General features: G+C 45.6%; 1 protein-coding gene across 7 annotated transcripts in view; it reads right to left on the bottom strand.

Annotated features, from left to right (window-relative positions):
- Window positions 1-22,569, bottom strand: part of CLEC16A (C-type lectin domain containing 16A) — a 215,440-nt gene that overhangs the window by 118,053 nt on the left and 74,818 nt on the right. For all 7 annotated transcript variants that reach the window (XM_058570052.1, XM_058570053.1, XM_058570051.1 and 4 more), the window contains exons 13-15: window positions 5,441-5,563; window positions 1,609-1,718; window positions 750-794 (exon numbers count right to left, since the gene is read on the bottom strand). In XM_058570052.1, the coding sequence (XP_058426035.1) occupies window positions 750-794; window positions 1,609-1,718; window positions 5,441-5,563 (278 nt within the window). The remainder of the gene's footprint in view (window positions 1-749; window positions 795-1,608; window positions 1,719-5,440; window positions 5,564-22,569) is intronic.

Raw genomic sequence — 22,569 nt, forward strand, 5'->3', positions numbered from 1 at the left:
CAGGTGAACAAAAAGAAAATGCAGCGCCGACACCTTTGCTCCTCCTAAGAGGATCTCTTCACCAGCTGAATTACAAGGGGAAAGCATCACTAGCTGGATCTAGAGACATCTGATGTGGAAGCTAAAAAATGAGAAAACAATGAGGACTGTCTGACGTACGGGTTAATCCACTATTGTTGACAAATGATGAGCCCTGCCTACGAATATACTACGCCTTAAGACTAGAGCTAAACAAAACCATTACAATGAGATAATTTTAAAATGAATCATCTGGAATCTGAAGACATATCTACAAATTTTTCAGATACTGAAAGTCATGGTGGTCCTTACAAAATCTCACTAAACCTAATGGTAAATGTTGAGAAGCCTGTATGAGGTTTCTTAGCATACATGTATATAAATAGTATACATGTATATAATTCATATGGAGTTCAAAAGTAATTGTATATGTATAAGCACATGTAAATATAAGTTCATATGTATAATTTAGTCATATGTGCATTTATGTAAATAATTCATAATTTACAGGTAAATTCATAAGTCCTCAAAAGTTGTGCTAAGGAGAGAGCATGGGCAGGAAAGTGCAGAGACCGCTGCTCTGCAGATTGTGGACTTGGACATTCTTACTCAGGAACCACAGGTATAAGAAATAGCTGAAGACACGTGACCTTCACGTGCACAGGGCCACCACTACAACCCTGTTTATCTAGCGCACACCACTCTGCTAAGCCTGTGCTTGGCCGACTTACCTTATAAAAGTGCCGCACTAGGTGAACACTTTCTTCTCTCGCGCCCTGTTAACAGAGAGGGAAGGCATGAGGGAGGCAGGTCTCATGGGGGCGAGGGCGCTGGATAAACTACAAATTCTAAAATCTGAGGGTATATAAGGCAGATGCTGGGCTAATATCCTTAATCTGTAAAGTGGTTTTTAATGAGAGAGGGAGAGGGAGGGAGAGCTCAAAATAGAAATGGGCAAAGGATAGGCGTTCAACGTAATGACATGGAAAGTTGTTAACATACAGTTAAGTGGGGGAAAATGGGTTATAAAATATGACTGTTACGACTCCATTTTTATAAAAAAAAGCATGCGAGTGTATATCTGGAAAGACACACTCAAAACGTCAACTACAGTTGTTACTTTTTACCTCTCTGTACTTTCTAAATTTTCTAAAATAAACATGGGGAATAAGGTGTAAAACAATAAAAGCTATTTAAAACAGTGTTACATTGATCTCCCTTTAGAACCTTACAGAATGTATATATAAGCACAATAAACTATAAATAAATGTGTGTATGTGTTTGTATATGCATAAAATTTTTGTAATATAAAAGAAAAATTAAAAAATCCTGGAGACAAATACAGAGCCAAATAATTATAACAGAAACTTCTGAAATTCACTAAGTGGGCCCGGCAAGCCCATCTCAGCGGAAGGGCAGTTCCGTTGGAACAAGTGGGTTGCAGCAGGGCGCCAGGGGTATCAGGCCCAGCTTCCTCCCGCTGGTGCTGTGGACACCGGCGGACAGGGCTCCAATCTGGATCCAGCTGCTTCCCTCCGACCTCCTCCCACTCCCCACGGCACAGGCAGCACGAGGGAGGGGGGCCCTCACCTCCAGGCAGGCCAGGTGCACGTCCTTTATGATGCAGCCTGTGCTGGTCACAACTTGCTGCTTTAGAAGCAGGCAGCTCAGCTCCAGTGTCGCCAACCGGATCTTCCCGTCTGCAGAGCACACCAAGGTCAGCCTCGCACACCCCAGGCTGCACGCCTTCAACACAGTCTCGCCTACTTGAGGTTAACCGGTCAGCTGACTGGCCAACTACACGAGGCCCCCTGACATCCAGTGGGGACACAGAGGGAACCCCTACATGCCCACCCCCTTCCAAATTGATTACAACAGAATGTTCCCATCAAAACTGCCTCTACCAAATACTCCCCTGCAGTCCCTTTATCAGAGGAGGGGAGGCAGGAAAAAGAGGGTAACTAATCATTACGGAAGGCCTAGAAAGTGGCCGTCCGGGGCTGCTTTGCTTGTCCAGCATTCCTTCCCCTTCAGGGACAAGCACCCTCACTTTTCCTTGGGAGAACCAGCAGCCCCACTCTTGGTCATGTGACTTAGGTGGAGCTGGTCCCAGGGATGGGCACATCACCCAGGCTGGTCAGGGTGCTCCAATCCTCTGGTCACAGTGACTGGACAGGGGACAGACAAGGGAACCAGTCAGCAGAAAGGCTCAATTCCACAGCTTGCTGGAACCACTGAGCAAGAGAGTCCCTCCTGTGCTGGGCTGTGGAGGACAGGGGCAGGGGCGGGGCCCTGAGTGGCACACGCATGATAACCCACAGTGCCCACCACCCCACCCTCGCCAGTGTTTTCAATCTTTTGTAAAGCGTTCTGCAAACCGGGCCCTGAGTCCCCCCTTCCCACCAGATTGCCCAAAGTGTCTCTCCCTTAGCAAGTCTAGAGCCCAACAGAGAGAGGGAAGGCCAGAGCTGCTGGCAGATATCTTGCCAACACAGAAGGCTGCCGAGTCCAAAGAAAGTCTTAAAAACGCTGTTTGAGGGCTGGCCCCGTGGCTTAGCGGTTAAGCGCACGCGCTCCGCTGCTGGTGGCCCGGGTTCGGATCCCGGGCGCACACCGAGGCACTGCTTCTCCGGCCACGCTGAGGCCGCGTCCCACATACAGCAACTAGAAGGATGTGCAGCTATGACATACAACTATCTACTGGGGCTTTGGGGGGAAAAAATAAATAAAAATAAAATTATTTAAAAAAAAAAAAAGAACAAGGGAAAAAAAACGCTGTTTGAGCCCCTGGATCCGGCTGGGCTCAAGCCACAGCCTAACAGACTTAAAGTTACATGAGCCAACAGTTTTGTTTGTTTGTATTGTTTCAGGGAGTCTGGGCTTGGTTTCTGCCAACTGCAACCACACTCTGACTGACACAGCCTGCTCTCTACTGTCTGGGCGCTTTACAGACGCTCCCCGAAGGAGTCTCTATAACCCACTGAAATGGGTGCTCTAAAGACTGAGGTTCAGAATGGCGAAGTGACTTGTCCAAAGTCTCGCCCCGAGCAGTGGTGGACTCCAGGTGCTCTAAATGCCAGAACCCACACCTGGCATGGCTCCTAGAAGCATCTGTGACTGCCTGACCAAAGTGCAGCCTGTCCCTCCGCAAACTCCTGCCTGGGGCTTTAAGCTCATTTCTGGGGAGGTCTTGATGTGGAAGAAAGGGCCAGGAGAGGAGGAAGTCTCCAGGCCACACCTCCGAGGGACCAGGATGGGCCACTGGGAAAAAACTCAAGGCAGGTGCCTCATCACACACCTCCCTGCCTGTCCTTTTGTAAATGCCTCACCTGTCAGGTGGGGAACAGATGAGAAGAGGGACTCCGTTTGCTTAAAAGTGAACAGGCTATCCACGAGCAAAACCAGAGCTTCCTAAGCATGATCCAGGGGCCACTGGGAAAAGGCTGGTTAGTCTCAGCTCAGCGGCTCTCCCGGTCCCAGCCGCACCCGGCCCAGCACTGACATCCTCCGTGCTGCCACCCTGGCCCAGCAGCTCCCGCCCGTCTGCCCTGCTCCAAGCTCAGTAGTTCTCTGGAGCACAGTCTCACTCCTGCCTGTCCTCCACTAACCCCACTGCTGACCAAGTCAGAAACACCCCTCCTGCTGCCTCCAGGGAAGTAGGACGTGATTTTCCACCAGGACCCCTCTTCCTCTGCAAGCTCCTGCAAAGGAGCTGACTTTCTCCCACAGGCCCTGCCTCTGGAGGGAAACAGAGGGAGCAGCAAGCCCCTTAGTCCTCATCGCAGCTTCCAGACTGTCCCTCTGAGCTGCCTCAACCTCTTCTCTTCAGAAATCCAGGCTGTTCTATACACCAGCCTACAAGGGGCCCGCTGTCCCTCCCCACCCTGGAGGTTCCTCTCCCAACACCAGGCCACATTCCACCTTGCTTGACCAATGAGCCACGTCCGCGCACACAGCTCCTGCCAATCACCCCCTCAGCCACCATCTTCAGGGACATGCTCTGCCTCCCTGTACTCGACCTCTCAGCAGAAACTGACCCCACCGGGCAACCCTCGGTCCTGAGCCACACGCATCTCTCTTGCGGCCCAAGACACCCCCCTCCCGCCCCTCTTCTTCCTACATGGGGCCTGGCTCAGGCTCCTGTGCTGGCTCCCCCTCTATGTCATCTCTAGATATCCGCAGTGGCCCAGGGCTTGGTCCTAGACACGCCTCCCTTTTCTCCTGTGGTTTTAAAAGCCATCCACTTGTCTGTGAGTCCCACAGTGTTAGTTCTGGCCCTGACCCTCGGAGCTCTAGATTCCATCTCCACATGGAGTCCCAGACTGCTAGGACTTCACAGAGCCCAGCTGTGGTTCCTGGAAGGCAGGAGCCATGTCTGTCCCACACTTGTCACTTGCACACAGTGGCTGGCATGCAGGAAGCACTCAATAAACGCTGTCAGGTTTACTGACGCCCTGTTGACACCCTTGAGACCATGGACCTGGCTCTCCAAGCCCCTGCACACTGTGCTTCTGGCCACATTTGACTTGTGAAGTCCTCACCTGTAATCACAACCCCGCCCCTGCCCTTCTCCTGAGCTGTCCTGGGCCCACCCCTGGATTGCTCCTGATCGCACAGTCAGCGGTTCTCTCTCAAGCAGGCCGCATCTCTGTCCTTCCCCACGCACTCACTCACAACCCCACAGACTCTCCCCCTGCCTTGGCAGAGAACCTGCCTTGCAATCAGGGTTTCTCAACCACGGTACTACTAACGTTTTCAGCCAGATAATCCTTTGTCTTCGGGGGCTGTCCTGTGCACTGTAGGATGTTTAGCAGCATCTCTGGCCTCTACCCATTAGATGCTAGTAGCACCACCTCCCTAAGTTGTGACAACCAAAACTGTCTCCGGACACTGCCAAATATCCCATGGGGGGCAAAGCTGCCCTCAGCTGAGACCCACTGTGCGAGGTCATCCCACTCACTACCTCTAGCCCTTGCTGGGGCTGCAGATCAGTGTTGGCCAAAACCTCAGAGTTGGGCTGCCAAGTGCCAGACACTGGGCATGTCTTGTATTGTCAAGAGTACTGGATCCAAACCTTCCACCTTCTCTCTTGCTCACACTCTCAGCGTGGGCCACCCCAAGAGGAGGGCCGCAGACACTGGCAAAACGGGGAGAAGAAGCCTGGGTACAGAAGGCGAAGAAAGACGGGCTGACACAAACACCATGGGGGAGGAAACAGGGGAGACCCAGAGATGAGACCTGACTGCAGTGGGCAGGAGGGTACGGGTGGCCCAGACACGAGTGTGTGTGGCAGAAGGAGTGGCCGAGATCTGCCCGGATTCCTGGAAGGGCCAGGACTAGCACCAGGGCTCCTGATGCCCATTGTGGGGGCCTGGTGCCTCTAACGCCACCGCCCCTGTGAAGAGCCAGCAGCCCCAGGCACCTGGCTGGGCAGCGTTGTTCATGATCCTGATGAGTCTTTCCGTCAGTAGATGGTTGTAGGTGGTCTTCTCGACTGCGCTGGGCACTGGGAGCTGGATCCGCTCTAGTTTTTCAGGATCCATGCCTGGAACAGAGGAAGGAGCAAGCTGTAAGCGGAGCTGCCTCATCGAGAGCCCTACTCATCCTGAAAGGCCCCTCAGAGTGGGCTCCCTACCCCAGCCGTACATGGTCCCTCTGCGTGACTTCTGCCTCGCCTGGCTGCTGCCTGTACTGTAACTTACCTTGGAGTTTTCTGTAAATGGAATTTAAGTAAATATATTAAGCATGCAATTTCTATCACTATTTGTAAATAGGAAATCAGCATTGCTGCAATATTGACAGTAACGAAGGGAGGGAGGGAGGGAGCAAGGGAGGGAGGAAGGAAGGAAGAAACCTAAGCCAACAATGTTTTTACATTTTAGCCAAAGACTGTTGACTGGCTATTCATTATGGCCCGAGGCCTGCTCTGTCTGTGTTAACAAGGGAGATGGGCAGTTACTCAAAAGGTGTTGAAGACTCACTAGCCCCAAATGGTGATGAGCTCCTGGACATAACCAGAGGGACTGGAAAGGGAATGGACAGAGGAGTCACTCGCGCACAGTGTGCTTCACTGCCAGTTCACGCCAGGTCTGCGTGCCACCCGAGGCCACTCCTGTGTTAGACACATCCCACAGTGGGGGAGACACAGACCTACACACACAGACACCCGAGAGGACAGAACCCACAGTCAGATCCAACAATCGCACCTCAAGCTCTTAACACCAGACTCAAAGAGCTGGGCCCACCACTCAACAAACTCAGGGGCAGCAGGCACTGCGCTGGGCGAGGCGGTGGCTTTAGTAGAAAGAGACCAGGCGAAACCTTAGTACAGAAAGGTGCAAAGACAATGAACAGATCTGTATTTCAGAAGCAAAGGAATCGCTTTTCCTCCAGCAAAAACTAATGGCATTAACAGACAAGAGGGGGGAGAGGTGGGTGGGAAGGAAAGGGAGTGGGCAAAAGCTGTGAACCGAGGGTCATTTTTCCTAAAGCACAACCTGGGAGCAGGGGTCACAGGAAGACCTGTTGGGGCTACTCAGCAGGTCAGGTGTGGGACGAGAGGAGTTCCAAATCCTTGTCCTCTCATCTAACAAAGCTCTGGAAAAATACACTTGCAGAAACAAACATTCCACTTGATCCAAGTCTGGAGAGCTGACCAGATTGTTTGTGCTTGAAGCACGTCTTTTCCTGTTATTCGACAAAAGGGGGGAAGGTGGCACTTCTCGGAACTCTTGAAATACGGCCCCTTGAGTACTCGACCGACGCTTCATTTAGAACCTTGACAAAAGAGCGGAGGATAGCACTGAAGAGCCGACTGTCCGGATTCTAAGTAACTCTCACACACACGTTGACGTAATAAACCATAACAATACATCTTGCTTTATTGAATTCCTTCCAGCTCCAAACCAGAGAAGAAGTCATGCCAAGAGATGACACGGGTGAGGGACGGCCCAAGGGCTTGAGTTGGGTAGGTCTCTCTCTCACACCCCACTAATGTGGCTTGCTTAAAAATTTTGATTGCAATGAAAATTTAATTTGTGGATTCTAGATCCCATTTTGATGTGAAATGTCTAACTCTGAAGCATTCTGGTTAATATTATTAAATGGCAAGAAGAATGTCAACTGAATCTTTCTGGCATTTGGTTTTCTCCAGAACTGTCAACAGCGTCCTAACATCCCTCTATCCTTTCATTTCTGGCCCTCTGGGAACTGTCAGTCAGTGTTTCTGGGAAAAAAATGGCTCCTCAGCCTGCCCGGTGCATCACCCGATGTCATGACCCGGCCATCTGTCACCCACGCCACAGAGAACAGCACAAGAGCCCAGCTGCTGGCTCCTTCGGGAATGTGGTGGTGGCCCGCAGAACCAAGGAGAGACAGAGACTCGGACCAGTTCTGGAATTTCCGTGGCAGGCTCCGTTTTGTCTCTTTCCTATTATTGCCCCTGTGGGAGATCAAGATTTGGCCACCCTGAAATCTATCTCTTTACCTTGGTTGTTTTCTCTGAGGACATTTGACCTCCCCCACTAACTGCCTAAAGAATTTGACATGGTGGCTCCTTCCTGGAACAGATCTATCATGATGGCTGTAAAGATAACATAGGGTAAATGTTACAATAGGAAAGGCACCCCCTCTTATCAGAAGTTCTGTCTCTCTGGCCACATTCTCTGGATGACCCTGCGAAGAGTTGCCAGACAATCATTTACCTTTATAAGGGAAATCTTCATTTGTAAAGGTATCTCCCTCTCTGTTTGGAAAAGAGAGGGGGATGAGCTCATTTCTAGTGACTTATCAATGTGGAAGGTGAGGCCTTGAGCTGCATAATAACCTTACTCTTGTTTACTGTGCTTTAGTGGTAATCTCCTGTAACTGACTCCCCCCACCCCCAAAATCCTCCTTTGTCATTGGCTGAAAAAGATATTTAAGATGAGAATTTCTGCTATTGTGTTGAAAAACGCAGTGTCCCTGCTTTCTCCCATGTATACATGTTATTAAACTTGGTATTATTTTCTCCTGCTAACCTGTCTTGTTGATTATTTGTCCAGCCAGAAGAACCTTAAGGGAAAGGGCAGAGGGAGATTCTCCCTCTTCCCCCGACAGTTTTGGCGAGCCAGCCAGGAGCCACACTGGCTGGCAAGTTGCCTTCTCTGGCTGGAAGACCTGCCTTCTCCCTGGACTACTGCAGATGGTGAGATACGGGAACACCTGACGAAAGCCGGCAAAAAGGTAAGACTTCTTACCATGTCAGCCTCTCGGAATCTCTATCTGCGGAGTCCGGCGGAAGGAAATGGTGAAAATTTTTTTCTCTTTCTAAATTTAGATTGGCAGGAGAAAATATTTGGGAAACTAGTTTCTTGGGCTTTTAGTGACTCTTGGTTTAAATTTGGTAGAGTACTCTTGGTTTTGATCTTGATCCCTTTTCCTCCCAGAGTAGTCTCTGTCTTGTTTTGTGTCCTGAGAACTTGGCTTTGTGACCAGTGAGAATCTTCTCCTTGGTCTCCACCATACGGAAGGTGCATTTACCGGAGTGCACCTTGGTGGCCAGTCGAGTAGACTGGGGTTCCGAACTGTCTCTTTGTCCGGCTGTGCCAAGTTCTCAGGGGAGTTTGTCATAAAAGGCCCAGTCCATAAGGGCTTTTGTCGTCTTTACCTTCGGTGCTTGTTAGTGCTGGAAAAATCCCATTCCAGTATCGCCTGCCCGGTGTCACAGATTAGCGGGTCTGTGACTGGAGGCGTCCCACACTATTGTGGGAGACCGGAGACACCATCCTTACCGCCTGTGCAACGAAGGTCTTTACTTTCTCTGAATATCTTTGGGAGTGAATTCTGTGGATCACGGGGGCTACATCATCTGTGCCCTCACCAGGGACGCCTCTTTGCGTCCATGGTAAATTTCTTCTAAGCGTGGAAAGTTACCTCTGGGTCTTTCCTTAAAAAGGCTTATTAGTTTGAGTCACTATTGGAATAAATATACAAATGAAGATCCTACTCGTCAATGGCCAGACGACGGATCCTTTGAATTGAAAAAACTTCTAAATTGGGGGGAAAAAAAATGTTTTGAGAGCTCTCACATAATTATTTATTTGGTACCTAAGAAAAGGCCAAAAAAAAGGAAGGAAAAAAATTTAACTAGCCTTAAGACCTTGACTCAGGTTACAATTGAATTGAAAACATGTAAAAGTGTAAGTGTTGATAAGATTATAAAGGTTGGAATGTTTGAGCTAATTTTATATAAAGAGGTTACATCAACCTTGCCTGAGTATGTTTTAAAATGTCTGACTGGGAATGCTCCCCTGGTCCAAAATTATAAGACCAAGACCTATTGATAAAAATCTTAATGATAACTATGTTTAAAGGTATAAGAAGTGATGAAAATTACATAAAATTTTGTAGAAAAAAACTGATGTTATTTCTATTACAGAACTGGTTAACAAAAACAGTAATTTAAATGATGGCTAATTTTATCTGAAGTCTTATGAAGTCTTATAGGCAATCTAAATAATTATTGGGAACAAGTAAATAGTTGTGAAAAAGATAAATGTTGGATGAACTTTAAACAATAATTATGTGTTATGGTAGTTACTGCTTCCAAACTCTTTTTGGTGACTTAAAGCTTTAGAGTTTTGCTAAATTTTGTAAAAAAAAAAATTCTCTGAATATCATCATTTCCAAATAAGATAAGATATTAGACATTAATTGCTAAATGTACATTTGTCTACTTTTGGCTTTTCATTACAGGAAAACTAAAAGATGTTTTGGGTCTATTGATAAACATGTGTTTTATTAAAAGATTGTACTATAAAGTAACATGTTTCTAGAAGTTATAAAGTGTTCATAAATTTTCCAAGCCACAAGATACTAATGTAAAAGAAAGTTTATAATTGTTTAGTTTTTACTTACAAATTAAGGTTCCTAAGGGTTAAAATTTCTAATTAATATATGTAATTAAAGCTACTAAAAAATAAAAAAAAATATGTCTGTGTACAAGAAAAGTAAGACGTATAAAGGTACAAAGAATGGAAATATTTTGTTTGGTTGATTAAGAAAGATAAATTTGTCTTCAAGTACTAGAAGGGAAAAGAAAGACATGGGACAAATTCTGAATGTAAAAAAAAAGTTATAAAAGGTTTGTGGAAGAGGAATTCTGGAAAAGGAGTTTTATGCATGGTCAAGTTGGCTAAGATTGAAATGAATTTAATTAAGTAAATGAGTTTTAATAGCAGAAATAAGCTGGTGCAAAATTAAAATTTGGTCTTCTGTCTCTTAAAAGGATAATTTGCTTAAACTTGATAAAGAGGTTACAAAAGATTTTTCTTTACCTTTGAGTAAGACTACCTAAAAGACAGAAAAAAAAAAAAAAACTGTTAAAATAATTTCCTACGTTCAAAAGACTGAGGTCTCTCTATTAAGGCTTTTAGACTGTTAATGCTCTGTTTGCTCTGATTGTTTATATTTTTGACAAGCTCCCCCAAAATTCATATCTTAAAGTCTTTTTTTTAACTTTTATTTTTTCGAAAATTTTCAAAGGGCCCTGGAACTTCTCAAAGAAATTTGCTCTCTTCCTATAAGCGAAAAGATACTAAACTTATTAGGCTTATTCAATATGTTCAATTACATGGAAAGCATTGTCAGACCAGTGATGATAAGCCTGCTTAGGTGCTATTATGTGGGCAAATGTTATTGATATAGGTGTTTTAAAATTGTATAACATTACTGAAATTCTGATCTGTCCTGGTTATCAGTCATAATTCTGGTTATTATTATTTTAAAGTGTTGTATGTCACAAAATTAACCAAATTTCCTTGTCAATTGCCATTTTAAAGTCTTGTTGTTTACAGACTTATTTCTTTGCACTAATGTTTTTGCAAAATATGTTTCAACTTCAAAAAAATTCTTAGAAAGGACTCTGATATTTACACTGGAATACAGGTTTCTGACAAACTTTCTGATCATAAAACTGAACTTGGTAAAAAAAAAATTACAGAAATCTGATGGAGAAACTGACTTCATGAAGCTGCTAACAAAAAGATTAGGATCAAAAATGGATTACAAAGGACTAAATGTACTGATAAAGATGATTATAATTTTTATGATTTTTCATTTGAAGTATTGCTGAATTTTTAATGTTTTGTTTTTTCAGATTTAAGGAAAACTTTTTCTCTTTTCTCCCGAGATAGCTATGACTTATAACAATTTGGTAAATGATACTTTTGTAAGTAAAATGGAAATATTTATCTTTTTCTCTCTACCTGATCCCTCGAATTTAAAAACTCTTAGTAAGTGAGTATTGTTGTTTTCATGGCAATATAGTTATTTACATAAGTTAAATAAGAATCTGTTCTCCTTATAACAGGACACAATTGGAAACACTGGGTCTATTACCAAGGTTGTGACTGGAACATCATATTTGCAATATAACCATACAGCTTTTAAAAAATGAAGATTGGACTTTATGGAATAAAGCCACGTGGAAATATTGGCCTGGTACCTTATGTTCCAAGCAGCACTTAGCAGGATAAGTAAAGAATGTCACTTATCTGGCAGGTACAAAGAACCTCAAAATATTTTGGGGGAACCTCAGAAGAAAAGAATTCACCCAAATCTGTAGGTATTGCAGGCAACATCTGATGACAAAATCCTTGGCTTGGCTTTCCTGGCCTCGAGAGGCCTTTGAAGTTCAATCTGAGATTCCTTATAAAAAGTTCCAGCAAAGCAGATTTAAAAGAGCCTATGTGATCAATTGCTATTCTTGCTGTACCTATGTAAATAATTGGGCCAACTCTATTGGAACTAGACTTATTTTACAAACTAGTTAGTTTTAATTTGGCTATCTTAATAAAAATGAGGGTGATTTTAGAGAGAAAAATTATATTTCAGTAAAAACTATAGTACATATTTGTAGATATTAGATCCTAGTTTTGTTGTCTTTTGAGGTTTTTGTTTTATATCTGTTGACTAGACTGGATCTTGATTTCTTCCAGTCTCCTGAAATATCTGGCTACAGACGTCCAAACTAAGGTTTTTGACTTTTTCCATCATTTTCATTTGAAATCACTGAGAACTGAACCTCCCTTTTTCCTGAAGCCTTACAAACTGAAGCTGATAGACTTGATATAAACTTGAGATGACCTGACGACACCATCTGAGACATTTTAAACTGCAAAAGATGCTTTGACGCTGACATCTAAAATTCTTCTTCACTGGCTGTCCTCTGAACTCAAAAACTGCTTTACAACTTGCTCCAACCATTAACCTTGTTTTTCTTTTATAGAAATCCTTCTATTAAATACTTGATTGCTTGCTTCCACAATATAGGCGTAACCTTGAGAGCCCACCTGCATCACTACCTTCCAAAAAGAACTTAATTGAACTGATCTATTATCAGGACTAAGAAATGGGTTCAGTGAGATGAAACAACCTACCAACTCAGCTTCTGGACTATGAAACTTCTTTAAGTTTCAAAAGGACTGTGAAACTTTTAGTTTCAAAGGCGGGACTGTGGGAGATCAAGAGTTGGCCACCCTGAAATCTATCTCTTTACCTTGGTTGTTTTCTCTGAGGACATTTGACCTCCCCCACTAACTAACTGCCTAAAGAATTTGACATGGTAGCTCCTTCCTGGAACAGATCTATCATGATGGCTGTAAAGATAACGTAGGGTAAATGTTGCAATAGGAAAGGCACCAACAAGCCCCTCTTATCAGAAGTTCTGTCTCTCTGGCCACATTCTCTGGATGACCCTGCGAAGAGTTGCCAGACAATCATTTACATTTATAAGGGAAATCTCCATTTGTAAAGGTATCTCCCTCTCTGTTTGGAAAAGAGAGGGGGATGAGCTCATTTCTAGTGACTTATCAATGTGGAAGGTGAGGCCTTGAGCTGCATAATAACCTTACTCTTGTTTACTGTGCTTTAGTGGTAATCTCCTGTAACTGACTCCCCCCACGGCCAAAATCCTCCTTTGTCATTGGCTGAAAAAGATATTTAAGACGAGAATTTCTGCTATTGTGTTAAAAAACGCAGTGTCCCTGCTTTCTCCCATGTATACATGTTATTAAACTTGGTATTATTTTCTCCTGCTAACCTGTCTTGTTGATTATTTGTCCAGCCAGAAGAACCTTAAGGGAAAGGGCAGAGGGAGATTCTCCCTCTTCCCCCGACACCCCCTACTCCCTTAGAATTTTCAAAAATGAGGAAATCTGTAGCAAAATCTTCTCTCAAAAGGAAAAAAACGTTCTGAGGTTATCCTGACCTTCCTCAACTGGTGGCTCTACTCTCTGTGAAAGGAGGGGCTCCGGAGGACAGAAACACTTTGAGAACTTCACAGGACAGAGTCCAGTCCAACCACTTCCTTTAGTGAGGAAATTAAGGCCCAGAGACATTAAGTCACGTCCCCAAGGCCACAGAGCAAGTTAGAGGCACAATTAGAACTAGGATGATTCCAAAGGTGGACAAGATCCAGATGGGGAGGTGGTGGTACCACCAGCACAGTGAGCCGACCACGGCAAGCAGCGTGCAAGGCCTGCCCTCTGTGCCGACAACGGCCACCTCCTCCGGGCCTCCTTGTGCCCTTGGGCTCCCTCTCTCCTAGGGTACCTTCCACACTGTGGCTGGGGTGGAGGAGAAGCGAGTCGGGCATAGGAGGAAATCTGTTTTGATACTTTATCCTCTTTGACCCTCAGTCTCCTCACCTGAGCAATGGGAATAATGACAGTAAGTGCCCATTCCACAGCTGGTGTCAGGATCCAGAGGGAAGAAGCATGTGTTATGATTCAATAACAGTTACCTGTCGTTATTATGCACTGACGGGATTTTTCTTTGAGCGTGGCTTAATGTATTTCTATACAGTTTGTGTTATGAGAGGAAAGAAAGAACAAAAGGGCCAAAAGGAAAACAACCTAACAAAAGCTAAAACCAAGCTAATAAGAAGGCACGCTGAGTCCTCTGGGGGCCAGCTCAGGGGATGAGCTGCTCAGGTTGGATTCTTTTTTTTTTTTTTTTTGTGAGGAAGATCAGCCCTGAGCTAACATCAGATGCCAATCCTCCTCTTTTTTGCTGAGGAAGACTGGCCCTGGGCTAACATCCGTGCCCATCTTCCTCTACTTTATATGAGATGCCGCCACAGCATGGCTTGACAAGTGGGCGTCCGTGCATGCCTGAGATCTGAACCTGTGAATCCCAGGCCGCCGAAGTGCAGCGCGCGCACTTAACCGCTGTGCCACCGGGCCAGCCCTCAGGTTGGATTCTGAAGGGTGAGCAGGCATCTGCCTTGAGCTGCACGGGGCAGGCCAGGACTCACCAGGCCCAACAGGGGACTGGCAGGAGTGTGGTAGAGCCTGGGGAGGGCAGACCAGGGGCTCTGGGAGGAAGTGACGAGGCAGACGTGGGGCAGAAGGGACAGGCAAGGCTTGGATGCCAGGATCCCTGGAGGCCAGCTAGGGGGACAGGACACAATCCAGTGGTGCTCTGGCCTCTATTCTCCCAGCCACTCAAGGTGATCTCCATGCTTCTGGCACTTTTCCCCAAACAGACTTGTTATTGCAACGCATTCTACGTGAGACAGATTTTACTACCAGCTATGGGGAGACAAAGCAGGGTCGATTCCACACACCACACAGCAAAACTTTCTTAAAAACCTCTTTGACCATCTGCGTTCTTTCCCCAAAGTTCCTCCCAGGCCAGGTGCCTCATTTTCTCTCCCCCATTTCTCTCTTTTTCCCACCACGGCCTCTAAAACCCCCTCTGGTACTCCAAATTATCCCACCCTGACCTGTGGCTTTCCAGGCCTGTGCAGCAATTCAAAAGCTCCAGACATTCTTCTGGGTCCAAACAAAATGGGGCTGAGAGCTGTGAGTGAACAAGGGCAATGTCACGACATGACAACAACATGCACGAGAAGGGGAAATAGCACACGTGTGTGCGCACGGACACACACACATAGGTTTTCAGTCACTGACAAGAAGGTTTTGCTGCAAATCCTACTGAGTTTCCTTGCTGGCCGTTTCCCTCTGACAGAAATAAATACTGTGGATAATGTATTGTCCTATTTGCTTCAAGCCTTAAGTGCCAAGTGGCAGACAAATTCCAAAGAAACCAGATGGACTTCACATGGCCTGGGAAGACACATGAGCAAGTGCAGCCTTCCAGCAGACCACATGCTTCCCTGCTCCCCTCCCGCCTGGTCAGATTCTGCTCTGCCCGAATGAGTCAGACCGGGTGGCCCCTCTTCATCGCTTCCACTGGCCCTCGGGGGCAAGGCAGGGGTGGAACTCCCAACTAATGAACTCAGAGAATCCAAAATAGAAGGGAAGGGTGTGGCTCCGAGATGTCAGTAACCAGTTACCAAGCTTCTCCTCTAAGTTGTGATTTCTGGATTCTTCCTTCTTAGCGGTAGCCCCCATTCAGAACAGGGGTGGAAGAGATCCAGACCAAAGCTACATAAAAAGAAGTAGACAGACAAACCTGGATAAAAGTACCACAACAGTGCCAGATAAATAGTGGTCAAGTTTTTTTTTGCTTTTGACTATGGAAGGTCTCCTTGGCTGTGGTCACGTAAGCATTGCCAGTTCTGGAAAACTATAGACTATTTCGAAAGCTAACCAGATGTTGGGCCGATTTCCAATGTACTTCCAATTTGACTCTGTGTCAGTTGAGATCCAAAATGATGTTTTGCCAGCTCTCTGCACGGTCAGAGCCTCCCTTTAGCCTAGTACCTTTCAACCTTTCTCATACCTCTCATCCCTGTTCCAGTAACTTCTCAGCAAAACAAAAAAACAAAAAGCCCAAGATTCCTCTTGGGTAAACAATGATAAATGGCAGAAGCAGGAGTGGAAGGGTGGTGGGTGGAGTGGGGAACCTTTAAGAATACAAAAGCTGCAAAACTCACCCCCTCCCTTGGGCCAGGGCTCTGCAGACTTGACAAAGGAGAGAGGGCTGCATTTTCTATTACAAATATGAACCAGAATTCATTATGTGGCCCGGTTGAATCACGATGAGCGCCTTCCTCCAACCGGTCAACCCTTTCCACTGTGGGATATTCATTTCGGTACAGTGTCTAATCTATTATGATTTACTGGAAGGCCTGAGCTAACATTTGGTTTTTATTAACATTGCTTTTATGTTAAAATTGTCTTATGATGAAAAATCTATCAGAAAGAGACCATTTCATTAGGGGCCCTGCTTGGAGGGTACCAATCTGGAAAAGAGAGGCTGAAGGGTCAGTGCAGCGAACCACCTGCTGCCTAACCAAAAACCACCCACCCACCCACCACCACCACCACCACAAACCCCCACCCAGTGCAGACCCTATGCCGACAGGCCAGGACTGGAACATAAGGCAGGCAGCAGCTCCCCGGCTATGCAGTTTCCCCTGGCGGACCCCAGGCACCTGGGCCTCAGGGCACCAAACTCAAACTCTCCAGCTTCCTCTCCAAATCTGCTCCATGGCTCACGCTTGCTGGTTCTGGAAACAGCACCACCAGCTCACGGTGGCAGGAGTCAGCGGCAGGGCATCATCCTCCCTGGGGGGGCCCTCCCATCCAAATCAAGCAGAACTCCCCCCTCCCCGAGCCCTGCTCCTCACCTTGTCTCTCATCTTAGTAAAATGGCCCCACACACTTGCCCAAGCATCCCTTTTGCTCAACCCCCACATCCAATCCATCAGCTCATCCTGGCTCTAGCTCCAAAACATATCGTAAAACCTTCCAGTTTTCTCCATCTTTATAGCCAACATGCTAATGCAATCCACATTATCCCTTGCTTGGACTACTGCAACAGCTCCATAACAAGCCTTCCAGCTTTCCCTCTTGCAAATCACTCCCTCACCTCCATTAATCTACTTTCCATCCAGTAGCCAAGGTGTAATTTCAAAAATTTCCATCTGATCAAGTCACTCTTCTACTTAAAAATCCTTTAGGGGATTCCCACTGCACTTGGAATAAATCTAAATTCCTTTTCATGGCTTTCAAGGGCCTTCACAATCTGGTTCCTGCCCACCTGGTCAGCCTCACTTTGGCCTGCTTTTAGCTCCTCAAACCTGTAAGCTCTTTCCCATTTCAGGGCCTTTGCATGTGCTGTTCCCGTTGCCTGGAGCACTCTTGCCCCAGATCTTTGCAGAGCTGACTCCTCAGTCTTTGGGCCTCGGCTCTGATGTTCATTCCTCAGAGAAGCCTTCCCTGGCCACCCTAGCTGGTAACCCCTGCACCACCACTGGTTTACTCTTTATCACTCCACAATCACAATTTATCTTTTTGTTCACTTGAATGAGGCTCATCAGACTCTTTCCAATGCCTACAACAGTGCCTCACATAGAGTAAGTGCTCAGCAGATATCTGTCGAATGACAAGAAAGCCTTTCAGTGTTGCCTCCTCAACACTGCCCACACTGCCCACATCTCTCCATCTCGCCTGTCTTCTGGCTAAACTATTGTGAACCTGTTCCAAGGGATGCAGAGAGGATCAGATCAGCTCCCGGCTGGACCGTCCTTCAGCAGCCCCCACGCAACTCGTAGGGTGCAGTTCGCAGTTGCTGTCCGTCCACTCCCTGCAGAGTGGCTCCAGGCTGCCCATCTCTCAGAGCACCTGCACACGCTGCCTGCCTGCCTGATGAATGGATGGCGATCCTACAGATGCATCACAGGTTCTTATGCCCCCTTATGCTCTGTCCTTCGCCAGTTAGCCTTTCAACCCTCTGGTCACTTCTTTCCCGGCTCCCCGAACCCTCAGGCCGAGTGTCCTTGGGAAGTCTGCCCTGACTCCCGCAGGTGGGGTGCATGCCCGTCACCAGGCCCATTGGCCTCCATGGTGCCATAGCCTCCTTACAAGTCTTTTCCACCAGACTGACACTCTCTTGGGCAATGGCCTTGGTTGGCCTGGAGTTTGTAGCCCCCATGCAAAGCGCACAGCCTGGCATTCAGTTGGTGCCTCACCTGCATTTGTTGAATAACTACATGAGTAAATTCATCGTTAGCCACTAAATTCATTGTTAGCCACCTGATCTATACGGTCTTTTGGAACCAAAGGACATTTCAGATCAAACAGACGGTCACGTTCAAAAGAAGGCAAACACATGTAAGCCACGTAGATTACACTATGCTTTCCTGCTTGAACCCCCTTCAGAGCTCCCACTGCTTCAGAATACAGTCAAAGCTCCTGACCGCCTGGGGTTCCGGCTCGCTGGTCATGCTGCCTTCCCCTCCCACCACTCTCGCCTTGCATCCTCCACGGCAGCCACACTTGCCTCTGTGAAAGTATTTGTTTGGTTCACCACTGTATTCTCAATATTAATCACAGTGCCTGGCATCTAATAAGGGCTTCAAAAATATTTGTTAGAATGTGAATGAATAAATAAACAGATAGCATTAGCAAGAAATGGAAGGAGGAATTAAATTCCCTCGAATATAGAGTTCCACTCTTTTAAGAAGAAATCCCCAAGAAAGAAAGGTAGGCTCCCCAGGCAGGACCTCAGGAGGTGGGCTCTCCAGGCCACAGCACTGGACGAAGGAGCACTGCAGTGTGCGTGTGCAAACCATGACTTCTCTACTCTCCAGCGCAGGCTGAGGCTCCAGGAAGGAAGTCTGCTGGGAAAGCCAGCCACCCACAAGGCAAGGAGCTCACCCATGTGTCCCTTGGCCCTCGGGAGCCTGGCAACTCCACCCCCAAGACAGCACCTGCCCTGCTGAGGCCCTGAGCACAGGCTACCAGGAAGAGGTGGCCTAGGGGAGCAGCCACATGGCCGAGAGGCAATCGATCAGCAGACTTTGGCTGGGTGCTGACCAGGCGCTGGCGCTAAGCTGACTACGCAGCGGGCCACCGGGAGAGACGTGATCTCTGCCTTTAGAGGCCTGGCATTCCAGAATGGGAGAGAAAATAGAGAGAGAAAAAGAGGAATAAAAAAGTGCCATGGGAACATCATGGAAATTAAAAGAGCTGCTCTTCGAAAGACAGTGTTAAGCAAATGAAAAGACAAGCCACAGACTGGGAGAAAATCTTTGCAAAACTCATCTGATAAAGGACTTGTAACCAGAACATATAAAGAACTCTCAAAACTCAACAATAAAAAAATGGGCAACCTGGTGCCAGCCCCGTGGCTTAGCGGTTAAGTGTGCGTGCTCCGCTGCTGGCAGCGCGGGGTCGGATCCCGGGCACGCACCGACGCACTGCTTATCAGGCCATGCTGTGGCGGCGTCCCACATAAAGTAGAGGAAGATGGACATGGATGTTAGCTCAGGGCCAGTCTTCCTCAGCAAAAAGAAGAGGATTGGCATGGATGTTAGCTCAGGGCTGATCTTCCTCACACACACAAAAAAAGAAAATGGGCAACCCATTAAAAAATGGGCAAAAGATTTAAAACCATACTTCACCAAGGAAAATATGTGGATGGCAGATGAAGCACTTAAAAAGATACTCAATACCATTAATCATTAGGGAAATGCAAATTAAAATCACAATAAGACACCACTACATGCCTATCAGAATGGCTAAAATTAAAAAGACAGCCATACCAAGTATTGGCAAGGATGCGAAGACATTGGAACTCTCATACACTGGTGTGGGATGTAAATTATACATCCACTCTGGAAAACAGTTTGGCAGTTTTTCTCAAAAACAAACTTATACCTATCATATGATTCAGCCATCCCATTCCTCAGTATTTACCCAAAAGAAAAGGAAATATATGCCCACAAAAGACTTGTACATAAATGTGCATAGTAGCTTTATTTGTGATAGCCAAAAACTGGAAACAACCCAAATGTCCATTAAGAAATAAATGGACAGGGGCTGGCGCGGTGGCGCAGTGGTTAAGTGCGCACGATCCACTTTGGCAGCCTGGGTTTGCAGGTTTGGATTCTGGGCGCGGACCTACACACCGCTTATCAAGCCATCCTGTGGCAGGTGTCCCATATAAAGTAGAAGAAGATGGGCACGGATGTTAGCCCAGGGCCAATTTCTCTCAGCAAAAAGAGGAGGATTGGCAACAGACGTTAGCTCAGGGCTAATCTTCCTCACCAAAAAAAAAAAAAAAAAAAAACCAGGAATGCATGGATAACAAATTGTGGTACATTCATACAGTGGAATACTATTCAACAATAAGACGAAATGAACTACTGATACACACAACAACACGGATGAATCTCAAAATCATTATGCAGATTGAAAGAAACCATACCAAAAGAGAATAAATACTGTATGATTTTATTTATATAAATTCTAGAAAATGCAAACTAATCTACAGTGACAGGGAGCAGTTTAGTGTTGCTTGAAGAGAGGGGGAGAAGGCAGGGGTAACAAAGGGGCAGGAGGAAACGTTTGGGGTGAGGATCTGTACACTCTCTTGATTGTAGTGATGGTTTCACGGGTGTATACATATGTCATTAAATTGTACACTTTAAATATGTCCAGTTTATTGTATATCAATAAAACTTTGTTTTTTTAAAGCGCTACGACTTCCAGCCAAGATGGATTGGATTTACCTTCCTGATTCAAGCAACTAGAAAACCAGGCCAAATATATAAAAAAGTGGCTATGAGACACTGGACAGGCAGCATAGCAGACTGGCCCTGACAGAGAGGAAACAAAGGCAGAGGGCCCAGTGGCTGCTCCAGCTCACTGTCTACAAAGAGTTTCCAGGCCTCAGCACAGAGAGAGGAAACCCAAACCAAGCCCACGGTCTCCCTGAGATGAGAAGGCCGAGTTTGGACTTCAGAGAAGGCCAGTGGCCAGAAGTGATAGGAGAGAGCACTGGAGAGAAGGGAGTTGCACAGAGAGCTGCAGAGACCTGCAGAGGGTTCCTTTTGAGGCTTCAGCTGAGTTCTGCTCTGTGCAGGCACGTGAGGAAATGGAAAGACCTACAGGATGAAACAGGTGGAACAAGCCGTGGAGCTCACACAGCGCAGAGAAGAGTTCACATTCCCAGGGGCCGGCGGAGAAAGACGGCCTACCCACGGCTCATCAGGTCGAGTCCTCAGAAGGGGACTGCCTCAGCAGTGGGGCCAAGTGAGCCTGAGACTAAAGGCTGTTCTGGACCAGCACCCACAACGCTTAAAAGCAAGCCTTGGAAAGGATCAAACAGATTTCAAGTCACTTAACCATGTTCCAGGACAAAGCCCCAAAATATTGAAACAAAAAAAGAAGTTCAGCATCCAACAATGTAAAATTCACAGTAACCATCAACCAATCAAAAATCACCAGGAAAGCAAAAAAATAAATAAAGGAAAATATGACCCAAAACCAACCAGAAGAAAAATCAATGACAGAAACATATCTCGAAATTATACAGATGATAAAATAGACAAGAAGAAATCAGAAGGGAAATTATAAAATATTTTAAACTAAATAAAAATAAAAGCACGCATATCAAAATTTATTGCATGTAGCCAAAGCAGTGCTTAGAGGAATGCTTACAACATTAAATTCTTATTATATAAAAGAAGAAAAGTTTAAAAATCAATGACTGGTATGGGGAAGGTATGACTGAAAAGAATAGCGTGCGGGAATGTTTTGGTTGATGGAACTGTAATGTATCCTGATTACAGTGGTGTTCACACAAATCCACACATGTGCTAAAACTCATAGATCTATACACAGAGTTAATTTTACTATATGTTAACTTAAAAAGTAAAATAAAATAAATTGATTACCTTAAAAAATCAATGATCTGAACTATCTTAAGAAACTACAAAAAGAGGAGTAAATTAAATCTGAAGTAAGTAGCTGCAGAAATAAAGATCAGAACAGAAATTAATGAAAAATAAAACAAAAAAAAATACAGAAAAATCAATGAAACCAAAAGAAAGTTCTTTGAGAGTATCAATAAGATTAATATAAAATTGATAAATCTCCAGCTAAACTGTTCAGGAAAAAAAAAAAAAATGAAGACCTAAACTATCACACAAATTAGAAAGGAACATCACTACAGATCCTACAGACATTAAAAGGGATGATAGAGGAATATAACAAACAAGTTTATGCCAATAAATTCAACAGTTTAGATGAAATGACAAATTCTTTGAAAAACACAAGCTACCAAAGCTCACTCAAGAAAAAACAGACAAGCTTCAATAGCCCTATATCTACTGAGAAAACTGAGTGGTTAAAAACCTTCCCTCAAAGAAAACTCTAGGCCCAGATGGCTTCACTGGTGAATTCTACCAAACAGTTGAGGAAGAAATAACGCCAGTTCTACAAAAACCTCTCCAGAAAATTCAGGAGGAGAGAACACTTCCCAATTCAATCCATAAGATGAGCATAACCCCGACAGCTAATAAAACAAGAGAATTACAGAGAAGACCACAGATTAACATCACTCACGAACACAGATGCAAAAACCCTTAACAAAATTGTAGCAAATCAAATCTAGCAATGTATAAAGTGTGCCTTCCACATGAGATGGTACTAACCCAGAGGGACTGTGACCTGAAGAGATCAAAGAAAACTTCCTGGAGAAGATGACTTCTGAGTGGACCCTTGACAGGCAAGCTGAATTTCAATCGGTGGTGATGGTGGAGTAGAGAAAAGGGCAGGAAAAAACATAAATGAATGGCAGACCAGCCAGGAA

The sequence above is a fragment of the Diceros bicornis genome, chromosome 26, assembly GCF_020826845.1.
Source record: "Diceros bicornis minor isolate mBicDic1 chromosome 26, mDicBic1.mat.cur, whole genome shotgun sequence".
Classification (NCBI taxonomy): domain Eukaryota; kingdom Metazoa; phylum Chordata; class Mammalia; order Perissodactyla; family Rhinocerotidae; genus Diceros; species Diceros bicornis.